General features: G+C 37.0%; 1 protein-coding gene across 4 annotated transcripts in view; it reads left to right on the plus strand.

Annotated features, from left to right (window-relative positions):
• Positions 1–13,555, plus strand: part of LOC139718928 (uncharacterized) — a 56,040-nt gene that overhangs the window by 24,478 nt on the left and 18,007 nt on the right. For all 4 annotated transcript variants that reach the window (XM_071630380.1, XM_071630398.1, XM_071630391.1 and 1 more), the window contains 3 exons: positions 4,667–4,704; positions 7,439–7,489; positions 12,593–12,693. In XM_071630380.1, coding sequence (XP_071486481.1) covers positions 4,667–4,704; positions 7,439–7,489; positions 12,593–12,693 — 190 coding nt within the window. The remainder of the gene's footprint in view (positions 1–4,666; positions 4,705–7,438; positions 7,490–12,592; positions 12,694–13,555) is intronic.

Raw genomic sequence — 13,555 nt, forward strand, 5'->3', positions numbered from 1 at the left:
CGCTGCAACATGCTAAAATTCTTGTGCAACATCCTAAAAAGCCAGCAACATGCTATGCAACATCCTCAAGAATTTGCAACAAGCTCAAAGTAAAAGTATTCAAAAACGGGCAAAACATGTGCATAACATAAGAAACATCAAACTACCAGGTACTTTAGATATTTGTGTGCAAAACATGAGAGAGAACATTGAATGTAAGCAGCACAAAGAGAGATAAGCAGCAAAATATTGCGTACTACGTACTCATCGTGTGCGCTCCGCGCATATTCAATTTCTGCAATATTCTCAGATTCTGAGCTTGCAACATGCTAAAATTTCAAGTTGTGGACGACCCTGAACTATTTCTTAGTTCTGAGGACTATGTGAAAAGCTCTATTCCTAATGAATAACTAAACTTTTTACTTATATGGCATTTAAGATTCTCAGATTCTGAGCTTGCAACCTGCTAGAATTTCAAGTTGTGGACCACCCTGTATATATATATATATATATATATATAAACAATAGAGACACACATGAGAACCATAATGCTCATCCGTCTGTTCTATCAGGTCAACTTTGTCACAAAAATCACATCCAAGTGACCTTTGCATAAACATGTTTAATTATTTGAATAGTTTTTTGACATCTTGACATTATTCATTCAATTTATATACTAAATTGTATGAATTTGATTATTGTACTTATATTTGCGTGCTTTTTAAGCTTGGATGTGAACCACCTGCTATGCATCTATGCGTCTTTGGGGTCGTATGTGCGTGTCTGACTCTATGCAATGTGTAGTATGCCATTACATATCAAATGTCATTGATGATGGCTGTGCAGAACTGTGATGAAAGTTTATGACTAGATTCATAATAATTTACAGCTCTTACAATCCCACATTTGAGCTTATTTTTAGCAAGTGGGTTCTCCTTCTGGGGGAGTAAAAATATGAGCGTGAGAAATCTACTAGTTCAAAAGGGCAAGTTTGAAAAAAAGTTGTGTGTAGCCCTGCTATATATCTGTCTCAGACTTCCTTTGTGTCTGCCTCGATATGTGCACATTCCTACTGACCCATTAGCCAAAGATATGTCATGTAGTTTATGTCGGTTATGTGATGCTAAAGTAAAGAATTTTTGTGAATTGGCTGGTTCTAATGTTTGTCACTGTTGACCTATAGGATAAATAAATGGTGTATATTTCCTTCGGGTCCCATTTTATTGGAATTATTCAGAAGCCACTTCCATTGTCATAGTATGCAACATTCACATTGTACTTCATTTTATTTGAAAGGAAAGTTTGAACATATGTTTAAAAGAAAGTATAAAAAGAATGGAAATATCAACCACTTTCATAAACATTTTGTTGCATTTGCTTATTGGGTTTGTTCATGTTTTGAAGACAGAGGGAATGCTCAAGAATTGTAGGCCATGACGATCATAAATTGAAAGAATGAGATCAAAGCATGAAATGTAGTTTTACTGCAGATCACATTGCAAACAATGTGTGAAATGATTGAACATATACTTCTTTGCATTTCAACCCACATGTGCAGAGGTATTTTTACTGCATACTTTGAGTTGGATACTAGTATATTAATATGTAATTGTCAGGCAAGTATTTTAGTTTGATTTTTTGTTGTTTTAGATAAGACTCCAAATTACCAATGATTTAAGTAAATTGATGGATGAGCATGTTATCTTAGTAAATGTGACCAGGTGTATTGTCAACAGTTTTGAATGATGTTCAATTTCTTTCTTCTTCTTTTTTTTTCATATTTGAGCTGTTGCTAAACCTACATGAAATAATGTGCCCGTCATCCCTTGCAACTTGTTATAAAGTCTGATTCTTCTGAATTGTGGTTGGTAAATGTAGTTGACTAAGAACATAAATTGAGATTTTATAGATGGGATGCCAACAAAAAACATTTAATTTTCATGGCATGAAAGTATTTCCCTGTAAGATTTTGGTGGTCATTTACAAGGATTTATCGGAGTGCAGTGCTGGAATACTAGAGATTGTGCTGCATGTTACATTAAATAATGTGAACTCAATATGTGTACTTAATCTATATTGAGGAATAATTTACAGTGTACATGCATATTGTGATATGACCCATTTGGGATTATTTTGCATTTAAAGGGATATGTATAATTAGGGTTGAAATGGGGCTTCAGGTTTCTAACTTCTTATGAAATATGAAAGAGCATACAAGTCTAAGAGAATCCAAAATATATTTGATGAAAATTGGTCTTGAAATGGCTGAGATATCCAGAAACAAAGAGGTCCAATAAAGCTTGGACCCACCTTTTCATTAGGACTACTGTGTTTTACTTTGTATTTGGATATCTCAGCCATTTTAAAACCAATTTTAATCAAATAAATTTTAAATAGCTCTTAAAATTGTATGCTCTTTAATATTTCATTGGTGGTTTATAATTATCTCGCAAAATGTTGAAGACTGAGTAACCTATCTCAACCAAAAACTATACTCTTGGTTGAAGTCAGTTTCTAGTTCTTCTTGCAATTCATCCAGCTCAGTTCGATCAATATCATTTTAACATTAGTCAACCGACAGGTCATTTGTGTTTGCAGTTTTTCAGTATCAACAAATACAATATTGAAAGATGTGTCCTACCTTCTAGATCTAAAAAGAATATGCACAAGTGTACATTAGGTCTGTTGGTGTACTGTGGTTCGTGGTGAAGTCAGTATCCATACAGCAGTTTTCTTCTTCTGTTTTTTCACTCCACCTAACTGTTGACGTGATGTGATTAGTAATGTATTACTTGTAGAGATGTGTATGAACCTGGTGACCCAGAGCTTTTTCTTCTGTGAGGCAATGCTGATATAATTTGCCCTTTACCCAACAACCAAAATACTATCATGATTTGATATGATTTTGACCAAGTATTCTTTCCAAGTCAGTAGCGACAAATGCTCCTTCAGTCAGTTTTTTTTCCTCACAAGAATGTAACTCGTCATTGGTGTTTCAAATACTTCGCTGAATTTTTTTTTTTTTTAAATAACATCTTTTGTTATCTCCATTTTCTGGTTACCCTGTTTTCTTCCCTTTTATAGCAAACGTGACGAATGTTTTGATTTTTCCATACCAGGAATAGATGAATTCACAACCGAACTTCAGAGCTGATTTCAGATTTAACCAAAATTAAGTTTTCAAGGAAGAGAAAAGTCAGAGTGTAGTTCAAATTATTTTTTATTGCAAAATGGAATGACATTTATCTGGGTTTTATTTTTAAAGTATTGATGAACTGCATGGGTTGTGTTCATTTAATGTGTCACAGAAATGGATGATACTGCTCACATGTACAATGGTTCAAATCAGACATGATTGTCTGTGGTAGTCTTTATTTTCTATTATAAGGATATATTGTATAAAAACAATGTAATGTAAAAGGGGTTCATCCATTCTTTTGTTGAAAATACAGAGCTGTACTAGTGAATGCAAGTATCGTTCACTTGATGCATAAACACTGCAGATGGATCTTTTCAAACTCATGCTCATGTGAGTCAGATGCAAGGTCTTGTGAAGTCATTCTATTACTGTCTTCCCAGATATAGTGAATGACATAACTTTATAGCAAACATAGGCACGGAAAATTATACCATCGAGATATGCATCAAAACAAGTGCTTTTAGCAAGTTGAGTACCAGAATAATATGCTGCCAATTCTCACAGCCTCTGCATGAGATGCCCTAAAAACTGAAATGTATCTTTATGCCCTGGCAATTGAATTTACAAGCCTCAACATGGGAATGAAATTTACCTATTTAGATGCACATAATTCTCATCTCCCTGAATGCTGGTGGATCCTATATTTTGATGTGAATGTCAGCAGTTTTTTACTGGTGCCTCATGCTTAATCTCTGAAGCTCTATCTCTAATTAGAGGATGATGAACTCCCTTTATTGATATATGTGAGTCCTATTAAAGCAATTATGCTTTTGTGTGATTATGGTTACTTGTATTTAGAAGGCTGAAATTATTTTAATTGTTTGATTCATGTACAATATGTAAGTTTGAACATTTTTAGCTCAAACTTGCAAGTTACTGGTTTTGTGTCCCAGCTTGTAAGTTTTTAGTTGTATGTTTTTCTGAAATTAACATTTTTTTTTAAGTCTTTTACTGTAAAAAAGTGATTGAATGATATGTAAAATGTCATGAAATTGTCTGGTACTTTTGATCTGTGAAGAATGCCGTTCTTGATGTATTTTCTTCTTGCAAAGGACTCTTACAACCAACAATGCGCGACAACTAGGCAACAGCAATCTGCAAAGTTTTATAATATATTTGGAATAATGGAATGTTGTGCGCCAGAGGGCATCACCTTTAAAATACACCTTTCAAGTATTATAGAGAATGGCTTGATAGAGTCCTTTGCTTGCAAGATGAGCATTCTAAGAGAAGGAATATATCCTCCCAGACTCCTGCCAGCACAACCATAACTTTATGGCTGTGATGTCTCCCTTTGACGCCAAGAAGCAGAAGATTTGAAGGAGAATAAGTGCTGTAGATGCTTAAAGTGAGAGTGGGGCACACGAGCCAAAGGACACCAGGCTTCCGATGGTGTTCACCAGCAAGATTTAAAAAGAGAAACCTATAAACACGCGCCCCACACTCCTAAGCTTACGTCCGACTCCCCATTTTTTTACCTTCTACTAGTGACCGTGGCGGCAGGGGTGGCTTCAATAAGTTTGGTGGTAAGTTAAGCTGGGGTACACCACCACTTTGGTGTGTTATCACCATTTTGAATCTCCCTCCTTATTCAGTGTCATGGTTATCAGTGTAACCAAGTGATTGGTAATTTTCAGTTATAAATCTCAACAGAGACAGATCATGATGAAGTCCATAATATTTTCAAGAAGTATCTATGCAGTTTTGTTTTACAGTTTCAGGTTTCAAAGCAATGTAGATAGGCAGCATAAGAACAGCTCATCTTATATAAATTTTTAGAAAGAATAAGAAATTCAGTTTTGTTGTTCATCACATCAAAAAAATATTTAATACCTGCATGAAAGTAGACAGACCTAAAGAAGTTTGGAATTGATTTCCAAATGTGTGTGTGTTTTTTTTTTTTTTTTTTTTAATGAGGTACAGCCATCCATCATTATACCGTGGGTTGGTTGGTTGTATCTTTGTGTCATGCACATGTTTGTATACATGTCAAAATATCTCTTTCCAGCGATCCTGTTGCAGAGGAGCATATGATGTTGCTCTTAACCCTGTGGAACAAGTTGCCATGAAAAAAATTGCTTCTTTTACGTTCTAGTGTGTGTGCAATAGGACAGTGAGGTGGTATTAGGGATGTGAAATCTGCGCTCTAAAACCAATGTAGAATAAGATGGTTTGCAACATAAGGCTGGTGCCGTGATAGCCTTTTGACAAGGCCTTGTTGCTGAGGAATGAGACTAACTCGCCACACTGAGCATTTTGAGAAACGGGTGAATGCGAGACTGAGTGGTGCAGCCACGAGGCCTTTTCAAACCTTGGTTTTTTCCTGCTGCTTTGCGACATGTGAGCATGAATTATTCATGTATTCATGAGTCAGTCCGCAGTTGGTATGCTAATGAATTACGTGTCAATGCAGGCAGCGCAGGCTGGATTACGGAGCATCAGGATGAGCAAGCTGCCGACATGCATAGTCACTAGATGCGACGTCATTGTGAGTAGTGTGGTCACTGATTGGCCACTAACTTTTTGGTAGCAGAATCGACAAGAAACAAGGTGTAAGATGAGAAATTCATGTCAGGTTCCAAAAGGCCCCCTGGCTGCACCACTCAGTCTCGGGTTCGCTAGTTCCCTCATAGTCTCTTTTCAAGCCTCGGCCAGGAGGCCTTATCAAAAGGCTAGGGCTGTGCTAGCTCTGCTTTGGTAAGAGAGTTGCAAGTGTGCAAAACAGGGGGTTTTGACACTTGTAATTTTGTGTGTTGCATACAAAAATTATTCAAGGTACATCAAACTGGGTAAAAAAAGATACTGGAATGGGTTAAAGGGCCACATCTTGTGTGTGCTCATACAAGTGAATGTAGTAACAAAACACAGAAAATGGTCAACTGCGTCTGTGTGTATGGTGAAAAATGAGCACAAGTATGTTAATTCCTTTGTGCTAATATGAGTCTGATAAGCCTAATACTGTACCAGCATCCCTAGGGGGATCTTGCTTCTCTTTGGAAGCCTTATGCGATAGTCTGTCCCCTAGAGCTTTAAATGGGTAATACTCCATTGGCATTGTGATGTAAGTTTGTGTGCAGTATGCATTTGATTTAATGTGCAAATGAATAGCGGTAGTTTTCAGAGGAAATTATTTCAATTTTGGGTGGATAGGAAAATGTTAATCCTACAACACATATTTGCACAAAAGTTTATACACTGTTACAACACATGAAAAAGAAAGGGGATCACATTTCTGTCATGTATATTATCATCTGTTTCCTAGCCTTTAGAGTTTAGTAGTTAGAGTGAAATACAAGAGTGGGAACCAGTTGAAAGCCCAGTGAGGTTTGTTGCATGTAGTTATTTTTTTGACTTGCTTTTGAGTTGAAGATTTGGCTCTGCAATAGGATTGCTTTTTACAGCAAAGGAAAAAACAAAACAAAGGAAAACGAAACAAAATCACCAACCAATTTTCAGTTGTGTAGCCATGTAAATGTATGTGAAACATGGGAGTGGCACAGTATTTTTGCTACAAATTTTTCTCTCTTTGTTTTGTTTTTTGTTTTGTTTTGTTTTTTCTTGTATGTGTGTGTGTGTGTGTGTTATGCAGGTGCTGAATGCACTGGGACTTTACCAAAGCCTTTCTAAATAGTCCTGTCTGTTAGAATTGTCCTGTGTCAGCTTTATGCAAAGCCTTCATTTCATCTGTGTGGAGCATGTTATGGGGATCATATTCACAAGCTCTTTATTACAGGAAGAGTTGTATAACTAGGTGCAAGTGCACAAGTCTTATTGGGAACACAAACCCAGTACTCAAATGTTTGTCCAAAAAAAAAAAAAGTTTGTATACACTAAGCTTAGCAGCACTAACTTTTCTCAACGAGCTAATTTTGGTAAATATACTCAAAACGTGGGTAAAACAATATTACAGATGTGTCCTTGTTTCTTATATGTGTCATAACGATGAAAGGGGTTAAGAGTTATGGTGCCACAAATGCATATGTGGATGTGCCTTTGAAAGGAAGTGGTATTAAGCAAGCTAATGACAAATCGTATTGCAGACCTAGAAGTCATGAACTCTGTGACAACTGAAGTGAACAGATTTCATTGTGTTAAAGGCATGTGCAGCCTAAGGCTTGTGAAACTAACATGGCTTTTCTTTTGACTCTTATATAGCAGCTGAAGGCCAGATGGATGGAACAAGCAAAAAAAATATTGTTGTTGAATACATGTTTTGCGGCATAAACTAATAGAATGTTATCTTCCTTCTTGCATTTGAAGGTGGCGGCGGTGGATACGGTGGGGATTCTGATAACAGTGGTGACCGTGGCGGTAAGATTCTGTTGCTTCCTAGTAACTGACTGAGAGCAATTTTGGAAACAACCTTGAATATCATTAACTTGAGATGTTTTGTAGGAAAAAACCTCATCCAGGTATAGATCGAGTACAGAGAACCTTACTCAATTTTGCAATGTTGGGTGAGGATGCCGACATTTCTGCATGTTGCAGAGTACCTTTCAAGGATTATCATTTGGAATGCATGTATCATTAACCCCTCAAAACAGCCGTTTTGAATCAACCCCCCCCCCCCAAAAAAAAAAAAAAAAAAAAAATCCATGCCCATTCCTCTGCACAAAATTGTTGACTGCCCCCCTAGCTGACTTTTTCCTTTCAAGTCTCACATATTTGTGACATTATTTGTGTGAAAATAGGACATACTGTTACGACAAGGACAAGTCCACCTTCATGTACATGTGAATTGAGTGAATGCAGTTCAAGTAGAACACATCAGCGAAAGTTAGGGGTAAAGCAGACAATCCGTTCAAAAGTTATGAATTTTTAGAGTATCTTCGCAGTCACTGCTGGATGAGAAAACTACCACAGTGTCTACAGTGTATGATGTCACATACGTAGAACAATATAAGGAAAATAAAAAGAGAATGTCACAAAAGGGAAAAAAACAAAGAAAAAAAAGGGCACATTTCCTTGACTTGTCACTGACGTATGTTAAGGGGAATATTATTCCCCCTGCCTTCTGAAAGAAGCAAGTCAAGCATTAATTTATTATGCGAGAAAAGTGAAAATAACACTGAATTTTCTTCAAGTTTTCTTTACTGTAAAAGTGGAAATTTTCACGCATTTTGCGCAATCAGAAACTAGCGCGAAAATAAAAGCATGCAAATATTTTTGCTTGCCATATGTTCCTGTAGTTGATGTCTTGATACCGCAGAATTAAAAACATGCGAAACTCTTCATACCCCGCCAAGCGCGAAAAATTATTCGCGCGAAAATATCCACTTATACAGTATATCGTACATATGTGACATCACAAGCTGTAGTAGTCTTCTCATCCAGCAGTTACTGAGCAGAAACTTTTAAAATTTATAACTTTTGAACAGATTGTCCGATTTTCCTCAAACTCTCACTGGTGTGTTCTACTGATATTGCTGCATTCACTCAATCCACATGTCTATGAAGGTGGACTTGTCCTTAAAGGAGTTTAGGCAGGAATGTACACATTTGACATGGTAATGGCATATTTTGAATGAAGATCATACAAACCTACTGTGGATTCAGTTAACTCCCTTTGGGCATTTGACTTGAAATTTGGAATATGTGACCGCTACAGAACGTAGATGTGCAAACTTAATCTTTCGTCATTGTTGAACAATGCATTGCCATGGTAACAGCATTTTTTGTCGAGCCCACCGGAGGTGAGGGGAGACTAAGGGATCGCCTGCGGCGTCCGTCTTCCATCCGTCGTCTGTCCGTAACGCTACAGAAACTTTAACTCTTTACTCTGGGCTTCAATTGCAATCAAACTTCGAGGGAAGAGGGGTCATACAAATTTTCACATTTTACCATATATGAAGGTCACCTCAAGGTCAAAGGTCACAGGCAGGGGTCAATGAACTTTAGGTCCCAATGTTAAAGGACAAGTTCACCTTCATAGACATGTGGGTAGAGTGAATGCAGCACTATTAGTAGAACACATCAGTGAGAGTTTGAGCAAAATCGGACAATCCGTTCAAAAGTTATGAATTTTTGAAGTTTCTGCTCAGTTATGGCTGGATGAAAAGACTACTATAGCTTGTGATGTCACTTGAGTACAATGATATAAAGAAATAATAGAGAAAATTCAACACATATCCATTTTTCTCGCATAACAAAAGAACACTCGACTTCTCTCTCTAAGAAGGCAGAGGGAATAATATTACCCTTAACATACGTCAGTAGCAAGTCAAAGAAATGTGCACTTTATTCAAAAAGTAAAGTTTTGTGAAATTCTTTTTATTTCCCTTATATAGTTGTATGAATGTGACACCATACACTGTAGTAGTCTTCTCTTCCAGCAGTGACTGCGGAGATCCCTAAAATATGCGTAATTTTTGAACGGATTGTCCAATTTTCCTCAAACTTTCTCTGATGTGTTCTGCTAATATTGCTGCATTCTCTCAATCCTTATGTATATGAAGGTGGACTTGTCCTTTAAGTTTTTATGGCGCGTTTCTACTATGGGTCATAACTTTTGATCCATAACTCCATTTGTGACCAAACTTGGATGGTAGATGTCCCTTGGGGAGTGGGTGGTCACCACAAGGTCAATGGTCACAAGCATGAGTCAACGAACTTTTAGAGCCCAATGTTAAGTTTTTATGGCGCGTTTCTATTATGGGTCATAACTTTTGATCCATAGGTCTGTTTGTGACTAAACTTGGATGGTAGATGTCCCTTGGGGAGTGGATGATAACCACAAGGTCAAAGGTCACAAGGAGGGGTCCACGAACTTTTAGAGCCCAATGTTAAGTTTTTATGGCGCGTTTCTATTATGGGTCATAACATTTGATCCATAGGTACGTTTGTGACGAAACTTGGATGATAGATGTCCCTTGGGGAGTGGATGATCACCACAAGGTCAAAGGTCACAAGGAGGGGTCAACGAACTTTTAGAGCCCAATGTTAAGTTTTTATGGCGCGTTTCTATTATGGGTCATAACATTTGATCCATAGGTATGTTTGTGACGAAACTTGGATGATAGATGTCCCTTGGGGAGTGGATGATCACCACAAGGTCAAAGGTCACAAGCAGGGGTCAACAAACTTTTAGAGCCCAATGTGAAATTTTTATGGCACATTTCTATTATGGGTCATAACTTATGATCCATAACTCCATTTGTGACTAAACTTGGATGGTAGATGTCCCTTGGGGAGTGGATGGTCACCACAAGGTCAATGGTCACAAGCATGGGTCAACGAACTTTTAGAGCTCAGTATTAACTTTTTATGGCGCGTTTCTATTATGGGTCATATCTTTTGATCCGTAGATGTCCATAGATGTCCCTTGGGGAGTGGATGGTCTTCACAAGGTCAAAGGTCACAGGCAGGGGTCAACGAACTTTAAGGGCCCAATGTTTTTATGGCACGTTTCTTTTTTTGCCATAGATTTTTACCCTTTATATCTCTTTTTATCTGTTATATCTCTTTATCTTATCTGTTATGTTCCATTCACGTACAATTTCTTGTACGTGAATGGGCGAGACACATTATTGCACTTGCCTTGTTTTAATTAAAAAGCATACAGAAATATGTGGATTCAGCTTATTCTCTCTTGAAGCATTTGGCTTGACATTTGGCACATGTGATGGCTATAGTACATACACATGCAAATTTATTCTTCCATAATTGTTGAACAGTGCGTTGCCATGGTAACAGCATATTTTGATTGAAAATCATACAAAAATACTGTAGATTCAGTTAATTCCTTCAGTCTTGAGCGTTGTCTTGAAATTTAGCACATGTGATCGCTATAGTGCCAAGATGTGCAAACTTCATCTTTCCTCATTGTTGTACAATGTGTTACCATGGTAACAGTATATTTTCAGTAAAAATCATGCAAAAATTTGGATTCAGCTAAGTCTCTCAGAGCATTTGGCTTCAAATTTGGCACATGTTACCACTTATTACCTAGATGTGCATAATTTATCTTTTGTCATTGTTGAAAAGTGTTGCCATGGTAACAGCATATTTGGAATAAAACTCATATAATGGGAATTCAGCCAGTTCCCTGAGCTTCTGAGCATTTGACTTGAAATTTGGCACATGTTACTGAGCTGATATATATAGTTGTGCAAACTTCATTTTTGTTAATTTCAAACATTGTGTTGCCATGGTAACAACATTCTTAATGAAAATCATAAAGAATTGCCAGTTTAGTTGTCTTACTCAATTTTTGAGCACATTACTTAAGATATGGCACATACTAACAGTGAGTAAAATACATTCTTTCAATGGTGAACAGTGCATTGCCATGGTTACAATTTTTTTTAAAATAAAAAGCATACAAAATTATTGCTGGTTGAGCTAACTCCAACAGTGTTACGTGGGGGTATTAATCACAGTGAGTGATAGTTCTAGTTTTATTAGCCATGTCTCATTATACCCCCGCCAAACGAAGTTTGAAGGGGGTATATAGGAATCAGCGGACGGTCGGGCGGTCGGTCGGTCGGGCGGTCGGTCCGTTGCAAATCTTGCGTCGCGAACTACTTCCTCAGTTTTCAACCGATTCCCATAAAACTTGGCACAGATGTGTGCCTTGGGTTGTAGATGTGCAAGACGTATTTTTTGACAGTACCCAAAAGTACGTTGCCATGGTAACGGCATATTATGGGCAAAAATGGGTACAAATCTTGCGTCGCGAACTCCTCCCACAGTTTTTGATCAATTTTTATGAAATTAGGTACAGATGTTCATCTGAATATGTTAATGTGCAAGACACATATTTCCGCAGTGGCAAAAAGTGCGTTACCATGGTAACGGCATGTTATTGGTAAAATATAGGGCAAAATGCTTCATGGCAAAACTGCTTCATCAGTGTTCTTCCAATTCTCATGGAATTCATATTGAATGTTTGTCTTAGGATATAGGTCAGCATGACACATTTCTTGACAGTGACAAAAAGTATGTTGCCATGGTAACAGCTCACATATTATGAGCCAAAATGATGGAAAATTTTGTGTTGCAAACTACTTCCTCAGTTTTTGCCCAATTTCCATGAAACTTGGTACAGATGTGTGCCTTTGGTTGTAGATGTGCAAGACGCATTTTTCGACAGTACCCGAAAGTACGTTGCCATGGTAACGGCATATTAATGGCAGAAGATCAAGGAAAGATCTTGCGGATTTAACTACTTCCTCAGTTTTTTGACCAAAGCTTATGAAATGTTGTTTTGACCAAAGCTTATGAAATGTTGTTTGGCGGGGGTATAACCAGTCGCTTTCTAGTTAGTCTTGGTACAGAGAGTTTAGAGGAGTTCTGATTTCTATGGTGCACAGTAAGTGTCAGGGAGAAAAAAAGTCATTTCTCTTCAATCCATTTATTAATTCAAGATAGTTACCTTTCTCTGAGACTGAATATAATATATTTTTTCCTTGACAGACATGGAAATACAAGAGGATACTGTTTTCATCAGTGGAATGGGCCCTGATGTCACAGAGACCAAGCTGTCACAATTCTTTGGCCAGATTGGTATCATAAAGGTAATGCTGATCTTTTCAAAATAGGAGGAATATTTTGTGTAAACTAGAACCTATTCGTCACCATCAATTTAGTGTCACCTCAAAAAACACACATCAGTATGTGTAAACTGCTAACAAGGAAAACAAATTTTGCATTCTTCTTTGGCTATGTGTCATTATACCACCAAAGGCATAATCTACCATTTGCAGATGAAACAAAAACCCAGCATTAGTGCCTTAAAATAGTTCTAAAATGTGAGTTAGGGATAGAAACAACCAATGTAAAAATTTGAACCAGTATAATCGATATTAGTATTGTTGAATATGGGTTTGTTCAAAAAGTTGGGACCCAAAATTTGACACATAGGTCCAAAATTAAACATCAAATTAATGAAAATGATTGACATTTATAGTTACATCTAGCCATACTATAATATATTCCATATAGGATTTGCTTGAAAATCCCATATAATTTTCTTGAATGAGAATGAGATTTATTGTAAATACCGATGTTACATGGACACCACATTGAGAATGTTTTGTATCTTTCTCCTTTTCTCCAAGAAATGGCATGAGAATTGTAAGTTAATAGCAGTAATATCACAAATGAATACCATCCACACTATGAACCAAGAATCGAATGCTCATGTCCTCAATTATCTTTTTTAGGGAAAATTTGATCTATCACTCAAAGAAAGTGAAAATGGATCCCCAAAATACCGGCATTACGCTGGACACCATCCTGACACAGCAGAGTTTGAACACGAAGTGTGGAAATACTTGGACACTTTCTTGCTTTCATAATAGATGTATTTAGTGTCACAAATGAAGAAATTCTTTGAATTTATAACCACTTTGGCCTTTCTTATAGCTGAAATAAAAA

The sequence above is a fragment of the Diadema antillarum genome, unplaced genomic scaffold (assembly GCF_040938485.1).
Source record: "Diadema antillarum isolate AM-2024a unplaced genomic scaffold, OU_Dant_1.0 scf00000008, whole genome shotgun sequence".
NCBI classification, from domain to species: Eukaryota; Metazoa; Echinodermata; class Echinoidea; order Diadematoida; family Diadematidae; genus Diadema; species Diadema antillarum.